General features: G+C 35.9%; 1 protein-coding gene across 4 annotated transcripts in view; it reads right to left on the bottom strand.

The window, feature by feature from the left end:
- CCSER1 (coiled-coil serine rich protein 1) overlaps positions 1 to 25814 on the bottom strand; it is a 604924-nt gene that overhangs the window by 205941 nt on the left and 373169 nt on the right. For 3 of the 4 annotated variants that reach the window (XM_057366851.1, XM_057366852.1, XM_057366854.1), the window contains one exon: positions 23646 to 23723. In XM_057366851.1, the coding sequence (XP_057222834.1) occupies positions 23646 to 23723 (78 nt within the window). Of the gene's footprint in view, positions 1 to 15921; positions 16338 to 23645; positions 23724 to 25814 lie in introns of those variants that run through there. The other variant, XM_057366853.1, reaches the window with a different exon arrangement.

Raw genomic sequence — 25814 nt, 5'->3', positions numbered from 1 at the left:
ATCATAGCACCTGCAACCCAGGCATGGACTGTTTCTGCTTGTATAAGCTGATTCAGACTTGTGTATCCCTTTAAGATGAAATGCTCTGAACTTCAACTGCAGCACCCTACGAATATCAGGATCCCTCATTCTGATACTTTACCTTTTTAATAATACTGTGCATGTTTGGTTGTTTTTTAAGGGTTTTTTTGTTACTTTTTGTTTGTGGGGTCTTTTTCCCAGTGATGTGTAAATATTGGGTTTTTTAAGCACCACTTTTCAATGTGATGTGTAAATGTTTGCATTTCTCAGGAGAAATCTCGTGTCACTATCCCACACCTTCAGCAGCTGCCTATAACAGGTGACATCACCACGAAGCACCGGTGTGTGCTGCCCCTGCCACTCACACTCCACAGACAGTGGGGACAGGCTGAGTGCCAGCTTGTTTGTCCCTTCATTTTCCCTSTCACAAATACAAGGTGAAATATTTTGCCATAACCTGCTGCTGCGGGGGCAAGCTGCACTGAAAGGGAAGTCAGSGGGTTCCTGCACCCCTCCACTCTTTTATGCCAACTCTAAAGATCAGGTTGCTCCAGGACAATTTGGTGCAGATGGAGCCCTCTGATCATGCCCACTGACTCCCATGGTGGCTCCATGATCAACAAATGCTGCACAGAAGCTGAAACCACTCCAGTTAGCTCTTGGAGTGCCATAACTAGTGTAAAAAACAGCATTATTAGTTATTGCTTCTCTTCCTTCCTTCCCCCAACCTAGAGGAAAAATATTCCAGAAAAATAGTCCCAGAAGATCTAGTAACAGTTGACTGAACAGCTGTCAAAAAAATAAAGAAATCAACATTTGGAGCAAATATACTATGTAAACATCTTCTCATTCCTATACTCCAGGGCTTGAAGGATGCTAGATTAAGGATAGAGCACAAAGACTTCAGTTGAGTTTGGGGAATATATTTAAGGATGGGTGCTTCTGAAAACATTATGATAAATTTGTCTAGATGAAATATTGATGAACAGATATTTATCTCTTGCCAGCCTTCCATTAATAGCACTGAGTTTTCCTAGCAAACATAAAACTACATTTTTCAGGCTTCCCTTTCGATAGCTTCAGGGTTTCAGCACTATGGTACATATGGTAACTGAACTACTTTTAATGACCCAATTGAAAACACAGTTAACAAAATTAGTACTTTCACTTCCATTTATTAAAAAAAAAGCAAGTCCATCAACTCAYTGCACTATGTGCAAGTTTGAGATTGATCACTCACCATTTAAAACATTTATGAAGCCTGGCAAGAGTCTATACCCCAGGCACAAGACTGAGCATGCTCATACTCTTGCTATGTCTTGAACTCCAGCTATTTCCACCCCACTAAAATATTTCCACTTATCCTTGTGAATTCTCAAGTCAAAGTCACGACTCCTCTGACACCACATTTGAAAATCTGTTGGATCAACAGAGTACCAGGTTAACTTTTAGTTAATTTCTTTACACCAGTGAGACACTGCTCTTCCAGAGCTCAAGAAGTCAAAGTTTGGACTCCACAGCATTGTCCTGCAGTCCCAAGCAGGTTAAAACAAGCAGTGACAATTGCCATCGTGTATTACTCTTGTGGTGAGCTCTCCAAGACAAGGGACCACCCAAACACCAGAAAATCACTATCCACCGTTGGGAAAAAGAAAAAAGCCGTGCTCTGTTGTCCCCAARCCCTCTGCTTTCATGGAGCCCTGAAGTGATACACAAGGCAGTTGCAGCCTTCACCAATGGTATTGTTAGGCCTCCTACTCTCCTTTCTTAAAAGCACAGGCATGTCTCACACCCCAAGAAGCCCGGGCAGGACTTCATTCAGTGGTACCAAACCTGACAGGGAAGTGAATACCTTCCTGGATTGGCTCTCCAGACTGTCTGGGAAGACCTAGTGCAAATTCAATGGCAAACTTCCACTGACAGGTTTAGCTGGAGTGAATCACATGAGGGAGGAGTTAGGCATTCCTATAATCACCTACTCTTCCCAATTTCATATTGCCCTTTAAAGTGGCAGACTTAGCTTTAAACAGCTCTCAAACTGAGACAACCAGTAGAAAACTTTTCACTTTTTGAAGAGTCAAGATGCAGGTTTGTAATATGAGTGAGCAGCTCAGCACGACTGAAAGGGGCAGGAGGAAGACAGAAGTCTGCTCTGTGATGGAACTGAATCCCAGAGWGATCCTTCTCAGGCAACCTCAGATTTGTATCATGGAAGGTTAATTTTGCTAATAAATACTTTTTTATTCCCAGGTTCCTATTAATAAATATTTACTGACAWTTCCTCTTTCCCACTTAGCTTTAATTAACTGCCTAAACTTCCYTATAGTTTATATACAATACTAAAACTGCAAAAGAACTGATTCACAAGGAGATTTCGCAGAAACTCTAAGCTTAGAGATCCATTTAAAACAATCTCTAGTATAGTTTYCCTTTAGCTATACAGATTCCAGCACATTCTCTGAACAAGAGATTCTTTTCTTTTGTTCCTCTCCTTCTACTTTCTTTGGACTTTCACAAATTATTAATTTGCAGTCCAGAAGTGCAACCCCCAAAACACAGCAGCAATCTCAGGAAACCTTACCAGCACCCAGCTGACAAGAAGGATTATTCTGGGTCTCTTGCTGATAAATTTCTGATCCACTTGTGTGTATATACATATATACAAAATGTAGCAATCCTTCCCTGCAGACAACTGGTGCTGCCACCGTAATCACTCTGCTTTCTTAAGGCATTGAAAAAGACGAAACGTTTAAAAGTGACATTTAAGTAATTATGACAGCATAAGTGAATACCTAAATGAGGACACATGTGGAGACTCAAATTGCCTTAGCAGTGATTACTTCCAGCTCTTTCAAGTCCCTGGCAAACATTATTACATAAATTACCATTGGATCACAATTTGTGGACAGCTCTTAAAGTTCAATAGTGACATTATTTTAAGAACAACAATATATAAATGATGCAGTTTAAAGTTTAAAAATAATTGTGAAACAGGGACCTACTGAACAACTGTAAATTATCTAAATTGAATCCCAGTGAAAGGAAGGTTGTTTTATTCATAATACAATGCATTTTGATGTTGAAGAKTTTTGTCCAAAAGATTTTGAAACAGACAAAAGTAGGCAAATTTTAAAGTAACAACTGTGAGAACTTAAAAATCAGATATGCATTTGTGAGTAAGTTCCATCTCTTTTAAAGCTAAGACTCTGAGGCAATTATATACATAATGTGAGGTAGACAAATGCAGAAAACTGCAGAAATTTTAGTGGCAGAGCAATGTCACAACATTTGAATTAATATGAGATTAAGAGCAAAGAGCTTGATTTCAGAACTTAAAAGAAGGGAAGCAACAGTCTGTGGAAGCATAAATAGATGAATGAAGAGGATTGGTTCAAGTTTTCTGAAATAAATGAAAACAGAAAACAGTTATTTGATAAAATAATTTGAGAGAATCTTGTCTTCCTACTTTGATCCTAATGATGCTTTGTTGTTGAATACAGAATCTTTGTCTTCTTCTGACCAAAAAAAAAAAAGAGCATTAAATCATTTTTTTTTTTTAATAAGGTGCATTAAAAAATGTGGTAGTGTCTCAACAACCACAGATGGGTCAAGCACTATTAAGAAATCAGACCTTCAAATATCAGGCAAGCCTCACTAAGTAAAATAGCTTTTCTTGTTCTCCATTCAATTCTGTCTGTCCAATTGGTTTGCTATGTAGTGAATCACCCTCCAAYAGAAGCATGAAAGAAGCTTTTTCTGAAGACTTCTTTTGAGAAATTAATAAACAAATCAAAAGCATATGCATGTAMAGAGTTACAATATTCATAAAAAACCTAAAAAATTGGTCCTTTAAACTGATGTCCATTTTTGATTCAGAAGAATGTGTAAGTCACTGTATAATCTGAAAACAAATAATAATAAAATYGGTCATTTTTAAAATACTAACAAGTGCAATTACAAGCCCAAAAGGTGAACTTCAGGGACTGACAGACATACAGAAAAATGGTCCAAGGAAAAATGACACTGGATAGAGTAACTAAAGCTACCACAAGCTTATTTGAACAACCTCTAAATTAGGCTTACTGTGCTATTTTATTGTGTTTTATACATGTAACTCTTCATCAGTTTGTGCTGCAGCTTTCCACATATTGAATACAGATAATTTACCCTCCACTGAATAGGTTACATCTCTGACCTGCATTATGGCTCACATTATGAAGCCCAGTGTTAACACCAGCAGCAATGTCGAGACCTGCTCTGGAATCCCCCATTTATTTACATTTACAGAAACTSACCCTAGTAGTGTAGGAAACACCATGACAATAAAATGTCTGAGATCAAATGTACTTATGAGTGTTTACCAAGCMTAATTATTTCAGGTTTATTAATTTATATAGCATCAGGCATATCCAACAAACAAAACAAATATTTTACTAAGCAGCATAAAATCACCAATTACTGTTAATAGCTATGATTTTATGAGATGGTTGACATGTAAGTATTTTTTACCTATTAGTAAATGTTTATAAAAAAACATTTTTTGACTCATGGTAGGAAACAAAAAAAGGTTAAAATKTTTTGAAAGCAGTGAATGGATGTAAATACAAGATAATGATTGGGTTGCAGCTATGGGTTTTACTTTAGTTTAGAAAGAGGTAGTTTGTAATAGACCAACTGCAAAAAAAAGATCTGCTAACTTTTATTTTTAGCATATCAAAGTTGAAAATTAACACTCTGCTTAAACTACTACATTGTACAAATGACCCATTTCATCACAATGTGTATAGGTACTTTTTAATCTGCCTCAGGAAAAWAATAAAATTTAAAGCCTCTGAGAAATTTTCTTTTCCTTCAAAATTTTAACTTGCCCAGATCTCAAAAATCTTGTATGTAAAAATGGACCAAAAGTGTACATATACATATATATATATTTAAAAATATATTTATTATTACTGTTATAATAAGAAATTTGTTATATTGCAGATAGACCCATGCATTTTTAGCATGCCACGATCAAGTTTACTACTTGATAGGGATAGGATACTTAAAGGGTTTAGCTTTACAAAAATAAAATTCATCAATATAGTAAAAGGAAGAAATTCAGAATTTCCCTCCTTTTTWAGTACAGGCAAATTCAGCTAAATTAAGAGCAATTGCTACATAAAATGCCAGTAACTATTTTAATTCACTAAAAGATGAACCTAGATACAAAATCAGGTGTGAAACGTATATTTTTGACCTGTGTCAAAAAGGCATGYTATTTTTCTCTGTTCACAGAGCACTAAGTTGAGTAATGAGAAAAAAACTGCAGATGTAAATACAATGAAGCAGCCGCTAATTAGCCCATGCAAATRTAAGTTCAGAAAATTGCTTATTATCTACAACGTTCAAAATGTTAAGTTCTATTTATACAAATTTAGAGATTATATTCTGTGTAATTAGGTGTAAATTTTAAGGCTATGCATTAATCATAATTTGTCTTTGCAAATAGAATTAATTACTGTTTGCAATAGCATATGCAAGTGAAGATTAACCATGAATCACACTTGCTCAAGTAACAGACTAAATGAAGTCAGCATCACTTATTAAAAAAAATAAAAAGAAATTAAACAAGGACTACATACTTCAGTCACATTTCAGAAACTTCCATAGTAAGCCAAAATATACAAAAGAACTGATCATGCCCACTAAGGCAGTGCAGTGCTTATGATGGACCAGAATTCCCTGGTGGASTGCTCTCGTTTTGCACCGAGCAGGATCCCAGGGTTCAGTGTGACAGCTGAGAAAAGGTGACAGAATATTTTCTTCTCTCTGCCTCAGCAGTGACGGAGAGTTGCATACCCACATTGTGTCCCTCCATGTAATGCACAGTTTCATTACAAAATGAGGTCTGACCAGAACCTAATTGAATAAGGTACAAAAGGTGCATAAACTTTAAATAATTTTTGGATTTGAAGAGCTAAACAAAGGAAGCATATGCAATTGCTGTCCCCCCTGTTTCTTGCAACTTGTAAATAGCTTTTACTTCCAACTTGCCATATGTGTTCACAGGAACTGCACCAAAAAAAAAAAACCAAAAAAAAACCATACTACTCTATTTATGTTCACACAAACAAATGAACAACATATTCACCAAATAAAAAAACCCAAAATAAACAAACAATCCCGAAACCAAAGAAAGCACGCACCACCAAATCCCATCCTCCAGACTTAAAAATAATTAATATTTCTTCTACATACAGTAGTATTTGTTAGTGCTTCCTTAGACCCTACTGGTGTGCTGTACTGCTAAAACGAATTTGTTCTTCTGCAACAAGGAAACTACAGTAAGAGGTTGAGTTACTGAATTTAATGATTATTGCAGCAAGCAACTTACTCCTCTTAAAACCTGTAAAAGCCAGGGCTGCTGTTGGCTAATTCCTACCTCAGCAAATTGAAATTAAGAGTGTTAGCACCAACACTTTTATAATCATGTATCATTTGATCAATTACTGGAAAGGTTGCATCAAATTCAAACAGTTGCAAGGAAGAGGTAGCTTTTGTATATTATGGTATGTCTAGTGCCCGTGTGCCACTTTTTACATGGATAAATAATAAGTATCTAATTGGTGATCAAATAAAGCAAGCTAGAGACACATTCTGGCTCCCTTGTAGCTTYTTTCTAACCAATCCAGAAAATAGTTTCAATCTAAGGACAGGAATCTGAACTGCCCTATGGATTCTCTCCCAAAAATTGCCATATCCCTGAGACAGAGCTCTGCAACATAATTTTAAAGAAACATTTCAAAAGAAACCATACATGGTGGGTTTCTCAGTAATTTTAATTCTGACTAAAGTTATACCAAGTAACAGAAGTTAGTAGGCAAGAAGGCAGTGTAATTAGGCAAAGAGCTAAGACTTCCAAGGGTAACTGCAATTCTGTGACAGCTCTGCAGTTATCAAAACCAGGCCWAACTGGCTGAGATTTTCCCCCATAGTGCGAGGACCAAAGCAAYGCTGATTTAGACACAGAAACATCTTTCATGTAAAGATCATGATTAAAGTGCAGAGCCTGTCATGTGGGCCCTCCAGTCGTCAACGACAGCCAAAACTTGCCACAGATGCTGACTCTGTAGTCAGATACTGGCTTCTAAAGAAAAAACAGGTGAAAATGACAGCAAACAGTAGCAGAAAGTGTCAGAATATTTAAATATACTCATTATTATTGCTGGAGCGCCTGTGCACCAGTCAAATCTTACTTGCATGAGTAACACTGACGAGCTAATTCAGTATGCATTCGGGAAATCCACACCTGAYGCAGTAACTAAACATTAACAAAGAACATGAAGACTACACTTTCAAAGAAAACAAAAGAATACGGATTTTGTGACAATCTTTGATGTAACTTATTTACTTTACATGGGCATACAACCCATATTGCAAAAACTGATRGAGATGCTGAGTAAGGCAAAAAATGTTAGTAAACATTAAACAATAACTTTTTCCCAATTGAAATTCTATTCTACTCTCAGAAGTTTTCCCTCCTGGTTTCACCGGTACCTCCATATAAACTTGTATTTGAGGACTTAAAGTTATTGGTTTCACATTATCAATATGACTACAAAGAAAAYGAAAAAGATGTATTTCAAGGAATGATGTCAAGCAAGAATGAGAATTGCAGATAGGGAAGAYGACTGCTCACAAATGAGCACAGAAGTAGCATGGAAACCAAAGTGCTGACAAAGAAAAATCTCGGAACTAAAGAAAAAAAAGAAAAGGAAGAGATACAGGAAGGAAGAGAAACTAGGGAATCACAGCATTGTAATGGGTCAGTGAGGTAGGTTTACAAGACTAGAAAGTCAAAACACGAGAAATTTCTACAGAATGCTTCAAATAAAGATAGAATAATAATATTTAAAAAAAAAATTGAACACTTCATTAACTATATTGTGGAGTCTTCATCCCTGACCCTCACCCCAATGCCTCTCCCTCTAGCACCTTGTAAAAGAAAACAGTTTCCTGCTTCCTGAAGACCATTTTCATAAATAATGCATTTGTTAATCTGTGAGAACTGACCAACACTTGAGTCTTGGGAGAGGTGTAAGAGGGAAAAAATGTCATGCCCTGTGGGAGGCTTCCCTGCAGTTTATTTGAAATATCAACATCAACTCTTACACACACAAAGTGTAACAAATTTATGCAAATAYGGGCTAGAGAACAACATTTCACATTACTGTTGAGGTTATATTTAATGAGCTTTGACAATGCTCTTAGGTAAAAGAAAAAAATAATTCACTATGTGCAAAGAAACCCCAAATAACTAAGAAAATGTGCAGAAGAGATTCTGAAAGACTCACCCTAAGCCTCAGGGTAGTTCAATAGAATGTTCCAGCATCCGAAATTGAACATGGAAGTTGAGTCAAGTTGCTCACATTTCCTTGTCCTTCAATCAAAACAGAGCTTCCTCTGGCTATAGGTATTGAGCTGTACTCTGTAAATATTTCTGTRGTTTTCCTAGTCTGATCGCTAAGAAAGTCTGAAACAGCAGCAGGCATACCCTGGGCAAGAATGACCTAGACAACAGGGTAGTTCTAAAACCTGGCTTTTAAATGCACTCCTGTGAAAAGGAGGTGAAATCTTGCCAGTGCAAAATCTTGCGTGGGTATGATATGCCAGGTGCATTTAATGAGATTTTTATTTGGTCTGCAATAATCTGCCCAAATKAATACAAGAACAAGATGAATATTTTATGAACACATGGCCCTAAGTCTTTGAACAGGTTTTTTTATGCTTACACAGAAAAACTGGTATTAATCACAGATTAATTAGTTTTATCAGAAGTAAAGGAACATGTTATATTCACTATTTACAACCAAAGGGCAAGAGGAGCAATAGCTCGAACAATGCAGGAYAGAAATGAAGCAGAAATGAATGTCTTTGGAAGGAAAGCTGCCCAATGTTGTAAAGATATTAAATTTGCCTATCTTTACTATAACATTAAGTAACTCACTCAGAATTTTAAAGAGCTTCAAGAATTGTATGGGTATTGYGCAACAAGAACTGTGAGATGTGTTCTGAAGTCCAGGCTAGCGATATGAAAGGAGAATATCTTASGTTAGTGCTCTCTTTGCAACTCCARYTTCCTGTCCTAGGACCTTTCACAAATGTGTGGCATGACAAACAGGAACAAATCATTGTGTATTTAGCCAGAACKGTGGCATGACCTACTGAAAATTCARTATGTTAKGTACTAATGCAAAATAAGCCTTCTGGCAGTCTAAAAATACTTCTGTAGATCCCTAAAAGAATCTAAAAGCATTTTAATTTGTACATCTGCACAGTCAGCTGAAAAATGGTTTTTTTTTATGCAGTTTAAATTGACAACACACAGTACAACTTTTCTGAAATTCCTTTCAGAGTATAATTCAAGAAAACCAAATGTTGGGTAAACAAGTTTTAGAGGAATTCCTTTTTTGGTACAAGAGAGAATAAACCAATATAATTTTCCAGACACTTAAAAAGATAAATAAAATTACCTTAATATGCACAGAATTGAAATGGCATTATTTTCTTTTAACAAATTTTGAAAACAATAGCTAGCATTCAGAACTACAGAAAAGGTATCGCTTCCTAGACCCTGAGAATTATTCTGTGTGGGTAATTTTGCCTTGAATGTATTTTTTTTTCTCTTTCCTTCTGCCTAAAAATAAGAAAAAGACTGAGGCAAAAAAGAATTTACAAGAAAAAGTGTGACTTTCCGGTTTTTAGTATTGTTGAAGTTTTAGAAGCATGCTTTATGGGTGATAAAAATCATGTTTTATAGAAAAGAAAGGAGAAGATGAGCCAAATGGGACTGTAATGTGGAGAGAGAATAAAAACAATACAGCAAGATAAAAGGAAATGAGCAAAAGAGCAACAGCAGGGGAAAATAATGAGCCAGAACAAAAGCTCMACCACTAACAGAGTTTGCAAATATTTCCAACAGCAAGAGAAATTTGCAGACATTGAAACGAGAAAGGAAAACAGAAAAACCTGGTGTTTAGAAATGGAGTCAGCCAACTAATTTCTTCCCTTCCTCCTTAAGGGATAGACTGCCCAGCTTCTGTAGCAAAAAAGGAGGTCTCTTGGCCTGGGGCACCAATGGAAGTCMATAGTTGTATGCACAGCAGTCATCACCAACACCACCAATCTCAGTGGAYCAGGTATTATCCAGGTATTTTGGAACAGAAGATGTTGTTCCACTAGTTTCTGAATTTGTTAGGGACCAAAACTCACACCTCTAATCAAGCACTTCATAATATTCATCTCTCACATGTTAACTGATCAGTAACTCTGTAGAAGCATTTTCCCAACATAAAAAAAAAAGCATTTTCCCAACATAAAAAAAAAAGAAAAAAAAAANAAATGCTTCCAGGCAGCTCCACAATGGACCCACACACAGGTCACAGTCAGCATCACTAAAACTGGAGGCATCTCTGTGAAAACACAGTGGAGAGCAAGCAAAACACCAGGGTGYTGAGAAATAAACTAAGAAAAGGTGGAAAAAAGCGCAAACCTCAAAATCAACGAGGAAGGCTGAGAAGGTGCTCCAGGCACTGAAGATATCCACACTGTGGCCCCTGGAGACCACTGGACTGGAGCAGATGGATATGCCCTGAGAAACTGCAGCTCGTGGAGAGCCACACTGCAGCATCTTCTGAAGAACAGTAAGACACTCAGTTCAGACCCCAATTAAAACCAGAAAAGCACAAATGACACAAGCTCTTAGCCCTGCCCCCAGTTCACTGGAATGCTCTCATCATTTCMAAAGAGTCTCATAAGTAACATTACCTGTGGCTTCAGCTCATTTTATATTTATCTTTGCAATTCACAAAGCAAGCTTCTCACACGGGAAAAAAAAAAAGGGCTCACTTCTGTCCAGTCATCAGAATGATTAAAAATTCCTGTATTTATTTTTCTATACATAAATGTGTGTGTGTATATGTACATACATGAATGAAGCAGTGTCAGGGGACAGTTCCACAAGCCTTCAAAGAAACTTGTGACAGTGGGAGTATGAGCAGACGCAGGAAAATGTTTGAAAAGCCAACTGTTCATCATTAGTCTTAGGATTTTTGTTCATGTTCTGCAGTTACATACTTGCATTTTTTTCAGGCTACCTGGATACTTGCAAAGCATACAGGATCCCAAAAGTTGACTTCATTGAAGCCAGATAAACCACTGAACTGGTGTATTTGCAAATTTTACCTCTAACCACTGAAACTTCTCTTTTATCATGTTGTCTTTGTTTCTGTAATACCAGAAATTTGGCATTTTCTTCGGTGTTCTCTTGGCAGAATTTATTCATAACACAACAGGACTCCTCTATTAGACTTGTCTCTGSATTAATCTTTCCTCCTGAATAATTTAAAAGACTGAAGAAAGAAACAATGGATGTACACACGGTGACAATCACATGGATACTTTTTAATACTAGCACATTGAGAAATTAATGTCTTTGATGYGTGCACTTAAAATGGTTTCACATGTTTGAGATATGAAGATCCTGCAGTCTCCATCATGTTTCTCTCTTGCAGTTGTGCTTTCTTCATTCTTTGCTTAAAATGGAGTATTATGTCAGTGCAGGTGTTGGCATTTCTCTCCAAACATTCAATAGTATGCATGCACCATTACACAATGTAGATCAAGCCCCTCTATTTTGGTATCAAATACAAAGCTACTACTTAATTTCATCATTAAAGTTATCATTAACAGCACCACCAAGCTTTTCCTTGCTGTTTTTAGATGAATTAAATTCTCCCTGAAAGTAATGAAGCTGGTACTGAATATAAAGTTGTAATGTGGTATCTAATTCATGCACTTTCAACTCCAGCATGACTTAATACATGTACGCACAAAAAATATGCAAGCTTCTTTTTGTAATGCATTTGCTGCTAACCAAACATAACTTTTTTTTTTTTTTTTCTTTTTATTGCTGGTATCCAGTAGATTCTGCTTCCAATTTAATGCCTTTTTGTACAGTACAAAAGAAACATATTACTATTTCCCAAATCTCATTTATAATCCTTTCCCTTCATGCTCCTTCTTGCTGTTTTATCGTTAATGTTAATATTCTGTTGACTCTTAAGAAGTAGAAGCTTCCATTACTAAAAATGAATAAATGAATACTAAGAGAGAGCACTGTTTTGAAATGAAGGCTGAGTACACAGCCTGGATGTACTTCTCACTGCACTTTATTGAGAAAGAAAGAGTAATAGGTCAGGGATAGAAATGACACCTTCAGTATTTTTAGTAAAACACATATTATATGCTGGCTTTATCATTCTAAGTTTCAACTYTTAGGTAAAAGTCTAAAGCATACAGAACAATTTAAACTAGTGAAGTGACCAAATAGTGTAAATATACCTAAAAACCACTGGTTAAAACTGAGTAAACCCAGTTTCAAAAGACAAGCCACCACTCTCCTATCTACTCAACAAYATTTCCAGCCCTTTCACCATGCACATGGTACCTACGCCCACAAAGTCTTAATGATCACATTACAAATTATTTTAAATACATTCTGTAAACATGGTAAGCCACAGGAACTCTTTGTTGGCCCAAATGCAYATGGAGATACAGCAGAATAATTCCTATGCCAGTATCCAAACTGTTATGTGTGTTTTCATATTAAAATGGCTTCAGAAGATTAACTAAAAAACCCTAATAAAAATAAAAAACTGTAAAAAAAAAAAAAATCTGCCTTCAATTCAAGCAGGATGTAACCTTTCTGTCTCTCTATCCTAGCCCAGGTTTTTTGGGATTTGTCTGCCTTTTTGACTGCTCCTAGCTGTTAAAATCACTCATGTTCCTTCTCAGCCTTTCTACATTTATCACAGAATATTTGTTCTACTTGTAACATTTTTGCACCTTTGTTACTTTTATGTCCAGTGACTCAACTTCTACTTTTCCCCTGCCTGTGCAGTATAAAACAGCCTCGCACTTGCACATTCAGAAGTCCCTGGAGGAACGCACAGAGAGCAAACTCAGGTTACCTGCTACCACTTGCAAAGCATCAAATGGAGACAAACTGTGTGCTAGTTAAAATAACAGACCTCTGCACCTGTTAAATGCCAATGCTCAGAATGAGAACAAAGTATTTTGCCAATACTGTTTTAGTATTGTATCTCTGTTAACACAGTGTTACCATTGCTTGGAACGAGACCATTCCTTGGTTTTGGATCAAGCTAACAGCAAGGGCACCAAGATTTCTTTTTGCCTGGCTTACCTGGATATTTACCGAATACTTTATTTTTGGATATTTACAGGATAATCAGCTTAAGCTCTAAAGGRCAGTTACCAAACAACCAGGTTACCATCACCCTTTTTGTACCAGCTGTTCAGCTTTTTATAGCTATGTTTACTAACACCTTTTATAGGGTTTACATGGCAAGGTTTTGGTAGTGGGGWAGAGGGCAGGGCTGGCTTTGTTAGCTAGATGTTTGTAGCTTACGGACACCAGTAACAAGCTCTTACTGTGGGAATGATCTTTTCAGTAACAAGCAGTCCAGCTAATTGCAGGCACTGGATGACACCAAAGACTCCACAACTACAAAGTTTCTCACCATCAAAGGAAAGAAATCTGTGTAGCCTGGTAAAACCAGTCCCAAGGGTAACAGAGGTGTCACATTAATTTGAAATCAATGGCAAGAGCAAGGTTTACAACATGTTAACAAACATATAAGAGAGATCCCAACTGGAATCTAGAATGAGGAGAAAGAAATTAATGTTTCCATCAGCCTACTGCCAAGCAGTTGTGGTAGCAGATTTACTGTAATGCTCCCACAAGTGACCAGAAGCTGCTGACCTCCAGATCACAAGAGGCTGTGCAAGCATGAGCAATACATCAAAGAAAGAGATAGGTATAGGGAACATTATCTACATTTCATTTTTGACTGTTTGAACTAGATGTGCTAGTATCACTCTCTACTGCAATAATAATTTTTAAAAGATTTTTGATCAGACTGTTAAGACTTAGTTAAACTAGCATTAGTTTAAGTTCTTGCCTATGTATACAAAGTACTGATTGCTTATCCTTGATGCCTCAATCACAGTTGTCGATCATGATTTTTTTCCAGATCATTCAAATGCTAGGTGAGCAAAATATTAAACCTGACTAAGTTTTTGTTGGTTTGTACTACTTTTTAAGGCTATAGAAAAATGAAAATAAGCCAAAGAAATGACAAAAAAAAAGATATTGGAAATTATGGGTAATTTCATGGGATAGTTAAATCTCCAATTCTTACACTACCCTAAAGCCAAAGGGGCTGTGTTCAGTTTTGCATTGAAAAAATGGCTGATTGTAACACCTTTATAATGCAACTGATACAGAAATACTCCATGTCTTTGAGTATTTKAAAGTATTCTTTCACAGACTTAGGAGGAACAGGTAAAAAGCTTCTTAATTTAGAAAGTGGAACTAATTTTCTTAGGATTGGAATCCTGATAATATTTTTTAATTCCACTTTTCTTCTTGTACTAACTTAGACAATTTTTTCACAACCCTCTCCATTATCCACATATATGTATATCTTTAAGTAAAATACAGATCTCTGTGCCAAAAAATCACAATGAAAAATGTTCTCTTTGTCCTCTTCCAAAGCAGTATCTGACAATGATTGAAAATATTACCATAATAAAGACAGTAATGAAAAACAAAAGCATAACAGACAGCAGCAAGAGGCAGGCATTTCTGCGCTAATCAGTGATTACAAAAAGGATTTTTTAGACCAAGAAAAGAATGAAGAATGATAATGGGYGAAGTTCAACAAAGAAGGTGAAGTTGCTTCTGTTGTTTCTTTACATTTTGCGCTTGCTACTCAGTTGGCTTTCAAAACACTTCCAACAAATACAGCAAGAACTATGCAATTATGCACACAAAGGAGTTTTAGACAGCCTGACCAAAGGGCCAAGAGAGGATGTTGAAGATGATGGTAGCATCGAAGAGAAGACAATATAAGCCTGAGAAACAGCAACATCAAGGGCTCCAGAATCAGCCAACACAATGCAACATCCACTCTGAAGAACGTTCATTCACTTTAGAGACTGGCATGAATATTTCGCTGAATACTGTTCAGTTCTGCTCCATTTAAGAATAACTGGCAAATTGTTATTTTTGAATGAATGTAGTATGTCCTCTGTTTGAAATTAAAGCTACAGGTGTTAAACTATTGCTCCAGTCGAGTAATTGCTCTTATATACTGTGAGGCCTGATTGAAATAACATAATAAAAAGATTCAAGCATTGTTTCTTCTTAGTAAGAAAGTCTATTAGGAGAAAAGGATAAAGAATATTGCTTSCACAGGCACCGTCTTATCTTACCTGGTAAGGGTGGGTGTAGAGCACATCCTCGTGAATGAAGTCATTCCTCGTAAGATTACACTGAAGCCACTGACAGTGGTGAACTTCACTGTTTTCTTGCTTAATAAAGCCCTAAACTAGGAATTACCCTTCCCCACCCACTGCCACCCCCTCTGGACAATAACTATGATCCACTCAAAGAGCACAGTCATGTCCAGCAAACACAATGCTTACTTTGCTCACATTGATTCTCTCTTACCAATGTCTCTTAGAAGCTGCAGGGAGATTACATAGAAAGTAAAGCTATGATTCTAATGGGTTAAAAAATCACAGTGTATGTTTCTAGGATCAGATCTTCTATTTCCTGGAATAAAGCTGGGCAAATTCTAGCCTGGTAAAAGCTCATCCAATACCCTACAGAAACGTTTCTTGAATCCCACGTAAGAATTATGTACATCATTGTGAACATTTATCAGATAGACCACATGTTGAAAGGTCCTGACCCTGTATTCACAGTCAGTGCAATAGTAGTGTTACTGGAAAAGGAAAAATACAGGTTTTAAAAAATAACAGTTTCCTCAGGTTTCCAGATCTGGAGMCATTTTTTTCAATCTCAAGAGACAAGCATGACTGAAAGATTTTCTTACTTGCAGTGAATCACCAATGGATGACTAAGTGCACAAAATGGTAAGAATAATTTTTATTTCAGATAATAACTTTGTCATAGCTTACTAATAATTTATTCATAGATACATTTAATAATGAAGATACTGCCAAAAAAAGTGATGCTTGACTGTTCATATTACAAATRTTATCTTAAGTAGTAGAATTTTGCCACCAATGGTAACTTGCAGCTCATTTCATATACAGCAGTGTTTAATTAAATCCATAAGTGCAGAATGTCCAGATGTTGCTTTTTAATTTAATAATGATGGAACCAATGAGATGCTGATAGGTTTGTAAACTAAGCCTTCAGAACATGGAGAGTTCCACAGGGCCTTTAAAACAAAAAAAAAAAAAAAAAAAAAAAAAAAAAAAAAGAAAGAAAAGAAAAAAGAAATGAAATGAAATCTTAGTGATGCATGGTTTGATGGCAACACAAAGTAAACAAAAAATGAACTGTTTCTGCTGTATGCAGTCATGCAGGCAGAACATAATAATAAAGCTTCTTTCACACTAATGATCAACACAACAATGAATTAAGTGACAATGCAGACAAAACCAGAAATACAAYTCGTCAGCTTGTGCATGACGCCGTTCTAGTCAGAAAACCCTGATGTACAACAGATGCCATGTTTTCACTGGAAAAAGGGCACTGGAATGAGCCAGTCTATGCTAACTGAGGAAATCTACATGCAACATGCACAAAACATTCAAACATTTCCACATTATTATAAAATGGTGTAAATAGATCATCCTGTAATAAAAAGCAGTCACTCTAAGTACAGTAATGCAGCAAAACCCATACTCATTGCTTATAATGCAGTGGTTAACCATGCCATATTTATCTTTTTTTTTGGTTGATCTTTTCTTTTAGGTGAAATCAAATTTTTCTCCTATTAAAGAAAATATACTCAAGGCCTATTCCTTAGTTTTTAGAATTTTTGATTATTATTGAGGATATTTTATTAAATTCCCAATTAACTCATCTGAACAATATCCATAAGGTTTAGTGCTGCTATTTTCTGTCCTTACAAACAAGATATTGCTAGTATTCAATATAATGCAAGAACAGAGTCAGCAAGGTATAATCTGGTGGAAGGCTTTTTTATTTCAATCAAATAAACCTATTCAAATATCCCGTTTGTCAGTGTTGTACTTCTTCCTATCCTTATTGTAAACAGGTGAGAGTGGATGTAGTAAGAATATGCTATTAATTCTAGGGATAGCTGCTTGTATAGTTCCTACTGAGAGCAGTCATGAACTGCTTGGTAGCATTTTTACAATAGAAATAATGCAACAAGATTTTCACAATAAGTGAAAATACACTACTGCAAATAAATTTTGGTAAGTCATACTACTAAGTACAGCACAATAATTAAACTTAAGTAAGAAATAAAACCAAAAGTCTAGATGGATATACATAAGTGAAAAAGTAAACCTGGAGAGCTCAAAGGAGGAGAGAGTGCTGGAGCTAAAGCAGAAAAAGTGGGAAAAGTTCTGTCTTAACCCAGCAAAACTTCTAGGATGAATAGTTAGGAATAACTAAGCACCTTTMTTTTCTTCTCCCCCTATTCACCTCCCCCACCACAAGACATCTAAGAAAAAAWTAGTAAATTTTGTCAATACTTCAAAGTACCTCATATTTTATTGCACTTTCAAAGCAAGATAGCAGCTGCATAACTGCAGACACAAAGACAGAAGAAGGTTATGACAAAATAATGTGGAGAAAGTAGACAGATGTAAAACTTAAAATGCAAGAAAAACATAGCACTGTTACTGAAGCTTATATTACAAGAAAAAAAAGTGTTTTTTTAAAGATCCAGAGACTACTTGTATTATTTTAATTTTGGGTCTATGAGGATACTCAGTTATAATATCATCATCATGTTACTATAAATATGTAAACAGCAGAGAGCTTATCTATACAAGCATCCAGAAGCCAATTTGCATGCCACAAATCAAAACTGAAGAYCATTCATACCAATTAAGCATCACTACAGAATGCAAACTTTATTATTCTTTACTTGTAGAGTTGGCAAAGGTAAATGCAGAATASCCTGTTGATAACCAGCCACAGAATTAAAGTGTCTTTTTCTTATGGCATACCTCAGTCTTTGTCCCAGAATCCATTCACTTCTGCAGTTTGTTTATGTGAAAACCTCTTAGCACTTTTTGTGGAGCACCACAAACACCAAACCCTCAGCACAAACATTTGTACTCTGGTAAATTTGGCACCAGTAAGTTGAACTGTTTTTTGAACTGTTTTTCCCTTTTCTGAGTAGCTATAATAATTAATTCCAGTTCATCACCTGGTGGTTTAAATGTAATTCAAACAACCAGGTATGTAGGGGTTTGATGATGAAGCAATGAGTTTGGTAAGGGTTGGTGGATGGCAATCATTAAAACCAAAAAAAAGTATCATCATAGCTTGACATCAAAATCTGAGAATTTGCACACACAGGCCACCCTAAACCATGTAAATTTTGAAAAGGTATTTTGAAATTCTATTGTAAAAGAGGAAAATTAAACATGAGAAGGGAAAATGAATGCTAGAGGAAGTTGAACAAAAAGATGCAGCATGTCAAGGACAACTTGGTTATCCAGATATGAATAGATACACAGACATACAATSAAAGCAAATACTGAAATGGTTAAAGGCTGGTTKRWTTTTTWWWTAAWAAAAAAATCCAGTAAGGAAAGGTTTATTATGCCCAAGTCTGTATTATTTCACTGTATATATTAGAAAACAAAGTCAGAGACAAAATAAGAAAYAAATGGAGAAAAATAACCTAGTAAAAAAATACAATAGCAGATGAGCATCAGTCTCCAAGGTGAGGAGGRGAGGCAGAAGCAGGATGGATTTTTCCAGTTTAGGTGGCAAAACACAACTCACTTCATGCTGTAAAAGCTACACAATACTGTGGGCAGGAACATATTTAGATTAGACTGGAAAGTTCAAGAAGTTCAAGTACTTCAGTATTCTATTCCCCTGCCTTCCTGAAGTAGAGGACACAATGCAACAGTCCCTTTACAGTATCCACAACCCATAGAGCTGGCTGGCTGCTGGGGAGGAAAAGGAGCACAGCACAGGAACACTTAGAGCATCCACCTCYGAGTCCTCCACTCTCTCCTAATGAAACACAGAGGCTCTGCAGAAGATAATTCACAGGTTTTGAGAGGCTAAGGGAGATATGCTGTCCAAGGTAATTCACAGCAGACTACAAAACAAATACACTAAAAATTGTGTCTCTATGGGTTTTAATATTTCATGATTGTACACGTGTAACAGTCTGCTTCTTATCCATCACACAGTACCATTACAAACACTATGCTGGTGGTCACCAAAGAAAGGTATTTTTTGTCTGTAACTGTGCAAACCAAACTGCARCAGATTGAGAGCAGCACTACAAAGGTKTGTTGTCTGAGACTTCAGAAGCATCATACAAAATGTAAGGACCACTACACTGGAAGGATTGCTCATTAAATGGGGAATGAGTTTAGGACCACTTCAAAACCTGTTTAGATCAGCTTTACTTTCAGTATGAAAGACAGAGAACAAACAGAATAGCAGTTCTCAGATATGAAACCTATAATATCAGCAGAAGGCAAACACAGAATAGACATTGCAGAAATCATGTCAGCTTTTAGGAATTTCTTCTTGGTGGAGAATAAAATTAAGTACTCTTTTAATTCAAAGGCTGATAAAGAATGACAAAGTGGTGCTGAGTTGTACTTCCCTTGGTGACAGAAATAAGAATTGTCCTGTGATTGTTTAATTCTGTTTTGAGACACATTTTAATGAAAACTAATCAGCAGTGACAAATGCTGCAGAGTGCTTGTGTGATGCCWGAAAGATACTTTGGACTACCTATTTCGCTAGCAGCCATTATTAGATTTGCACCGTTAAATACGATCTTGTAATCAGTCCCAGAGCTAGCTCACTGCATCTCTTCCTCTTCCAGTCCATTTCAGCAACCTGATCCACATGAAATAAATATTCCTTGGTCTCTCAACAAAAGAAGACTTTGTAAGCACAGGAAGGTGAAGGAGTTTAAAGTGGCATTGATTACWGAAGACACATTAATAATTTATTATTTAGCAGCCTCAACATCAATCCGTTGCACACATGGCTTTCTGCAAGACTCTGAGCATGTTTTAAAYGATTCTCATCATATTGGAGAACAGAATAAATTTAGGACTAACGCAAGATGAAGATCCCTTGACATGCTGCACTGGAAAGTAATTAGCATTTCAAGAAACCCTGAGTATTTTCTAGTGTCTTCCCTGGAACACATATAGTACTTGTATTGGTATTTAACTTTCAATTTGCTCAAGTAGTAGAGTGGTCATGTTAATCACTTAAGGACACTGTRGCATTTCTCATCATGGAAGACCCTCTTTCATCCTTATCAAAAATTACTTGGAACTTTATGTTTTAATTCCGTAATTAAGTTTTGTATTAGACTGTTTTAACATTAAAAAGACATTAAGCAGTTTGCTTTCCAGTTCAAACAGTTCTTTATGARAAACATTATCTTATCTTTATGAGAGGCTGATACAGATTTTATCTTCTACTTGCTTGCTGAAACAGTACTCCAAAGCAATTTCAGCTGAAAAAATCTCTGTGTGCCAAATGGGAAAAAAAACCCAGAGAAATCTATTGGAAGTAGTATCCAACAATTTATAAGTATTGCAGGAGATTGCATGATCCAAACTTTACTGATCATCTTGACAGTCAATTCTGACTGTAATTACGTTACAGCCTCTAACATAAAATACATTGGAACAACTTTCATTCTGATAACCACTCAAACACTTACCCAAAACACTCACTCAATACTGTTTAAGCTTTGTCAGAGCAGTCTACAGAAGAAAAAAGAACATTTTGTCCCTGTGAACCACCGCATTTCTCCCTTCTTCACCCATTCCTTCCTAAATATAGATTCGCCTCCAGGTTTTTTTTATTACTGTACACCCTAAGGACAAAAGGATTAATTCCTCATCTAAGTCAAAGTCAGAACTTCCATTTACTTTTAATGACACATCTAAATGAWCTCCAAGGCTAAAGAGTGGTCTCTTAACTACTGGAGATAATCTTCAGAAGACAAAAAACCCAAGTCTTGTTTTAGTTTGGGGGCTAATCTGTTTTTTCAACTGCAAAATAGGTACCTTTTAGATTACACAGAGAAACAAAAGAACATATAAGAATATAAAYCAAACCACTCATAGAGGCACTGTATTAAGCATTTCTGAATTATTACACTCAGTAATATCATTACACTATGTATATCAATATTTGAATTAAATTTACGAAATTATGCCACACAAATTCCGGGTAGGACTTTGAAAACACTACTGTTAGCTTTTAAATTTGAATTAAGGAAAAATAAAAATGTGAGGGGTTTTTTTTTTCTTTGTTTGATTTCTTTTTTTTTAATTAAAGCAGCAAACCTGCAATGATGAAACAAACTTAAATTTTCCTCTTACCTCTTAAACCAGATCTTAAGTATTCAATGTACACTATTCTCAGAATGTGTGACTAATGGGGTGAAAAATACATCTTTTATTCTCTGATCTATGTTTTTCTGTTTAATCGCATTTCATATTAGCACAATATTCTTGCAGTTATACCCACTTACTGACATCCTGAATAAAATGATGTACAGATACTACTTGCTGCAGTAACAACTTGCTCTTTAAAGTCTCATGCAAAAGCAAAGAATATAAATGTAATTGCCACTGGGATTCAACAAAACACAGCTGAAAMAATCATTAATCGCTATCCTTGACAGAAAAGCTGCACAATCTGATAAATAAAAGAGCAAAAAGTTTTAACAATATTACAAAAAGTGTTAACATTATTTATTTGCACATCCCTCTTCACTGGGTTCCCCTCATGGTGATKATAGCAAGCTTGTCTTATTCCTGTATATTAATTCAAATTTCTCTGCAATCAATCCCTYGCAACAGAATTTTCACAAGTACTCTGTACCAGATAAATACAGGTGAAGTGTTGCTTCATGGAAAAATATTCAACATTTCCTTTTGTTCTTGCATTGCAACGGCCTGTATGAGATAATATATTCTTGCAACCGTGACAAGGTAGGCATTTTACCAGGGAAGTCTGAAAAATATGTTCCACTAATTGAAGAGAATTCTGCTAAAGAAAAGGATTTATTTCACTTATTGTTGTTATTGTGACATTTAATACACAAATCTCAGGCAGAAAACTGTACCTGTGTGGGGAAGGAGGTTCTAATGCTATTTTTAACTCCCCTCCAAACTCCAAGGGAACACAGACTGGAAAAGGGAAAAAAAATATTATCTGCCAACAGAATGAATCCCTGCAGCATGAGTACCATGCATTTGATTTGGGAGAAAAAAAAACCAAATGCATTAATTCACATCTACTTAAAATAAAACAAGCAACCACATAACCCAAAAATAAACAAAACAACACAAAAAATCCCTAAAATTTACATTGTTCCTGTTGCCCTTTTCAGTGGAAGGCTTTATTTAACATCTAAGATATAAGAAGATATTGTTAAGATTAATTAGTTGGAGAAGTGGATATAGTACTGCAACATACAAAAATGTTTCTAAATATTTTTGAATATTGTGTGAATTTTTGAATTTTTGAATATTTTTGAATTTTTCACCAGTAATATATACACACATCAGGTTTTCAGTAAATTCCACCAAACATTACTTCACAGACCCAGTAGAATGTAAGGGCTCATATTCAACAACCCACAAAAATGAAAACAGTGCAGAAAAAACTTTTCAGATTAGAACATGAAATTTATATGTTTCCATCTTCAGAGAACTATCCAAAAATKCAGAAGACAAAACTTTAAAGCTCCRTTGGTACAAAAYATGTTGAAAGGAATGTGTCRAAGTCTGCTTTAATTCCAGAGCTCTTTCCACAGATTTGAATCAGCATGTTGATCCATACCAATGCACAACCACAGTCATACTTTGCAGAACAGTTTTTGGTAAGAATTATGGTTAGACTTTGCCCAAATCACAGAATACAACCATGCTAAATGTTCAAAATAGTAGCATTCTTAATCAAAGGTTATTCAAAAGGCTCATGTAAACAAGGGAATCTCTAACACATATTCAAGCAGTGTCTCATAGACAGAATACYTCCAGTTAGAAGAAAGTATTCTTACAGTTAAGGAATCTTCCTTGACTATGTTCTTGCATGAGAATACACGCTATCAATACATGTTCTAGGAGAAATCCTGACAGATGCTCTTCGGGAAACAGAATTTTAACATCACTTGGCAAAATCCATTATCTTTCAAATTTCAAATCTTGTTTGGGCAGGATATGACAATTATAAACATAATAACCTCATTCAACTGTCAGTAAGAGTGCAAATAAATACAGAAAAAAATTACAATACGCTAATATGTACTGTCCACATTCATTTATGCAATTTCTCAGCTCTTTGTAAAGCCTAAAATTAACAGGGCATTGGTGGGCCAGCAGGTAGTTGTAATTATCTTCTCGTGTTTCTGAAGGTATTTTAGAATCACCAAATCCATGCATGAACACAACAGCAACAGAGGCAAACCATCTGACGGAAGTCTGAACACCCATAAAGATGATGAAAAATACTTGATACAACTACTTACATCATGGCYTACGAGTTCTGTCTGCGTGGATTTATCTGCTTGAGAAGCAAGAGCCTTCTGAAAGCACTGAGCCTTTTCCTGTAAAGCAAAATAACATTGCATAGGTGAGTCATCATGTCTTTTCCTCACTGAGATTTTCAGCTACAAATATCCAGGTAAATTCAAAACTCATACATGGACAGGTGTTAAGAAATAGATTTATTATGGCACTATTCACACTGGGAGGTTGATTTCCTTCCTGTTATATCCTTTTATAAATTTATCTTTCTCTTCAACATAGGGTGGACTCAGACAGTCCAACTCTGTAGTACGGCTGGGCCCACAAGAGAGATCTCACTGAAGCAGGCACAGAGTACAGCAGATACAGCTACAGAACACCAAAGAGCTGCAGACTCCTGCAAACACCAGAACCATTTCAACAGCAAAGAAACGATTTACCTTTTTTTTTTTTTTTAACATTAAGGAATATGCAAAGATCATAACACTTAGATGACTTCCCCCCCTTCCCTGATAGAAACGTATTAGCAAATCCTCAGCATTTCTTGAGTATTGTACTGGTTTCTGCTTTTCCCATCCCTGTCCCTCAATGAAGTGTGGCATGGAATCTCTGAACAGGCTTGAGAAAAGATATCTAGCTGCTTTGACACAAAATCCCCAGATTCTGATATATCATTTAAAACTGATCACTAAGCAGAAATGTTGTTCCTCATCGAGCTCTTAAGCATACTATTTTAGTTTCCAGGAGAAGGTATTCGATAACAACTGTAAATTCGTGAGGTAAGGCAGGAAAAGGCACATAGGAGGGGAAGGCAAATGCAAAGTTCTTTATTGCACTGACTTATGTTTTCCTGCTTACTGATTAAGTTTCATTTTTCACCTATATCCATAAAAATACTTACCTTGAACTCAAATTTCTCAAGATCTACAAAATATATTTGAATGCTACTGATAGGTATGTATCACAATAAAACAGAATTTGTTTAAATTTAATTTCAAATTAATTGACTCTCACGTTCTCATATTAYTTGATTCAAGGCAAGGTATGCACATCACTACATTAAGTAAACAGCAGAAAGAAGTCAGCACCTAAGTGATCCTTATCTCCAGTATTTCTACTCTTCAAATGGAAGTGGGGAAAAACAGAATTCATACTGATCTCTTCACTTATAAGAAACACTTGAGACCGAATTCGTTCATGTAACAATCAAGTTAAATAAAACTGAATTCATAGGAAAGGTAATCCCAGTTCTGACAGAAATGCTTTGTCCTCTCGAGGTCTGAATTTACTAGTCCACTGTCCATAGCACTTGTACATGTTTAAAAAATGGACATTATTAYATATCTGCTATCCTATTTAGCCTTATTTTACTGGTCCAAAGCTCCATGAATTTTCTAGTTCCAAATACAGATACTGTTTGTTCAAGTAACAGTGATTGGACCAATACSTGCATTAAACTGCTTATCTGATCAAATCTAACATTTGTGCTCTTTCTCTATAGATATACAAATACGTATTTTTTAAAAGCAGTAAAAAAACCCCTCAGAATAAATCCAAATATTCATTAAGACAATAGTGAAATTGAATGATTGCTGACTTTTTCCATATGTAACCGTCTCCACACCCCTAACTGTAAATGCTGCACCCTATTCACTTCTCCAGAGCCACAAACAAAGCTTACAGAAGCTTTTCCACAAGCCTATGTAAGGATTTTGAGAAAGTCAAAACACAGTGTAAGGTTCTTCCTCAATATCCCCATTCTCCTTTTGGAATATTTCATAGAATCACAGGAGGATCAGTTGTCCCAACCTCCTTCTTTCAACCCTTACTCTGTCTAAGAGGATTCAGCTCCATCTTCTCTAAGACATTATGTAGTAAACCAGCTGCAAATAGATCCTTCCTTATYTTTTTTCTTTATAGGATAAATGAAACAGGTACCTTTGCCCCTCTACAGATTAAGAAGGGACCAAACAATTTATTTAATAAATATTTTTAGGATCAGCCAAAGTACTTCGAGGTGACTTTTAAGAGAGAGCATAAATGAACATYTTTTCTTACCATTCTGTGTCTTGCTACTGCCTCTTATTAAAATAAGCAGCATGAAAGTACATTTACAGGTGACACAGATCAGAGCATGAAAAACTTTTATTCCCTGGGCTCATTCTAATTAG

Source organism: Malurus melanocephalus, unplaced genomic scaffold (assembly GCF_030028575.1).
Source record: "Malurus melanocephalus ecotype Western Australia unplaced genomic scaffold, MMel_1.1 scaffold_72, whole genome shotgun sequence".
In the NCBI taxonomy this organism is placed as follows: domain Eukaryota; kingdom Metazoa; phylum Chordata; class Aves; order Passeriformes; family Maluridae; genus Malurus; species Malurus melanocephalus.
This window is presented reverse-complemented; position numbering and strand designations above follow the sequence as displayed.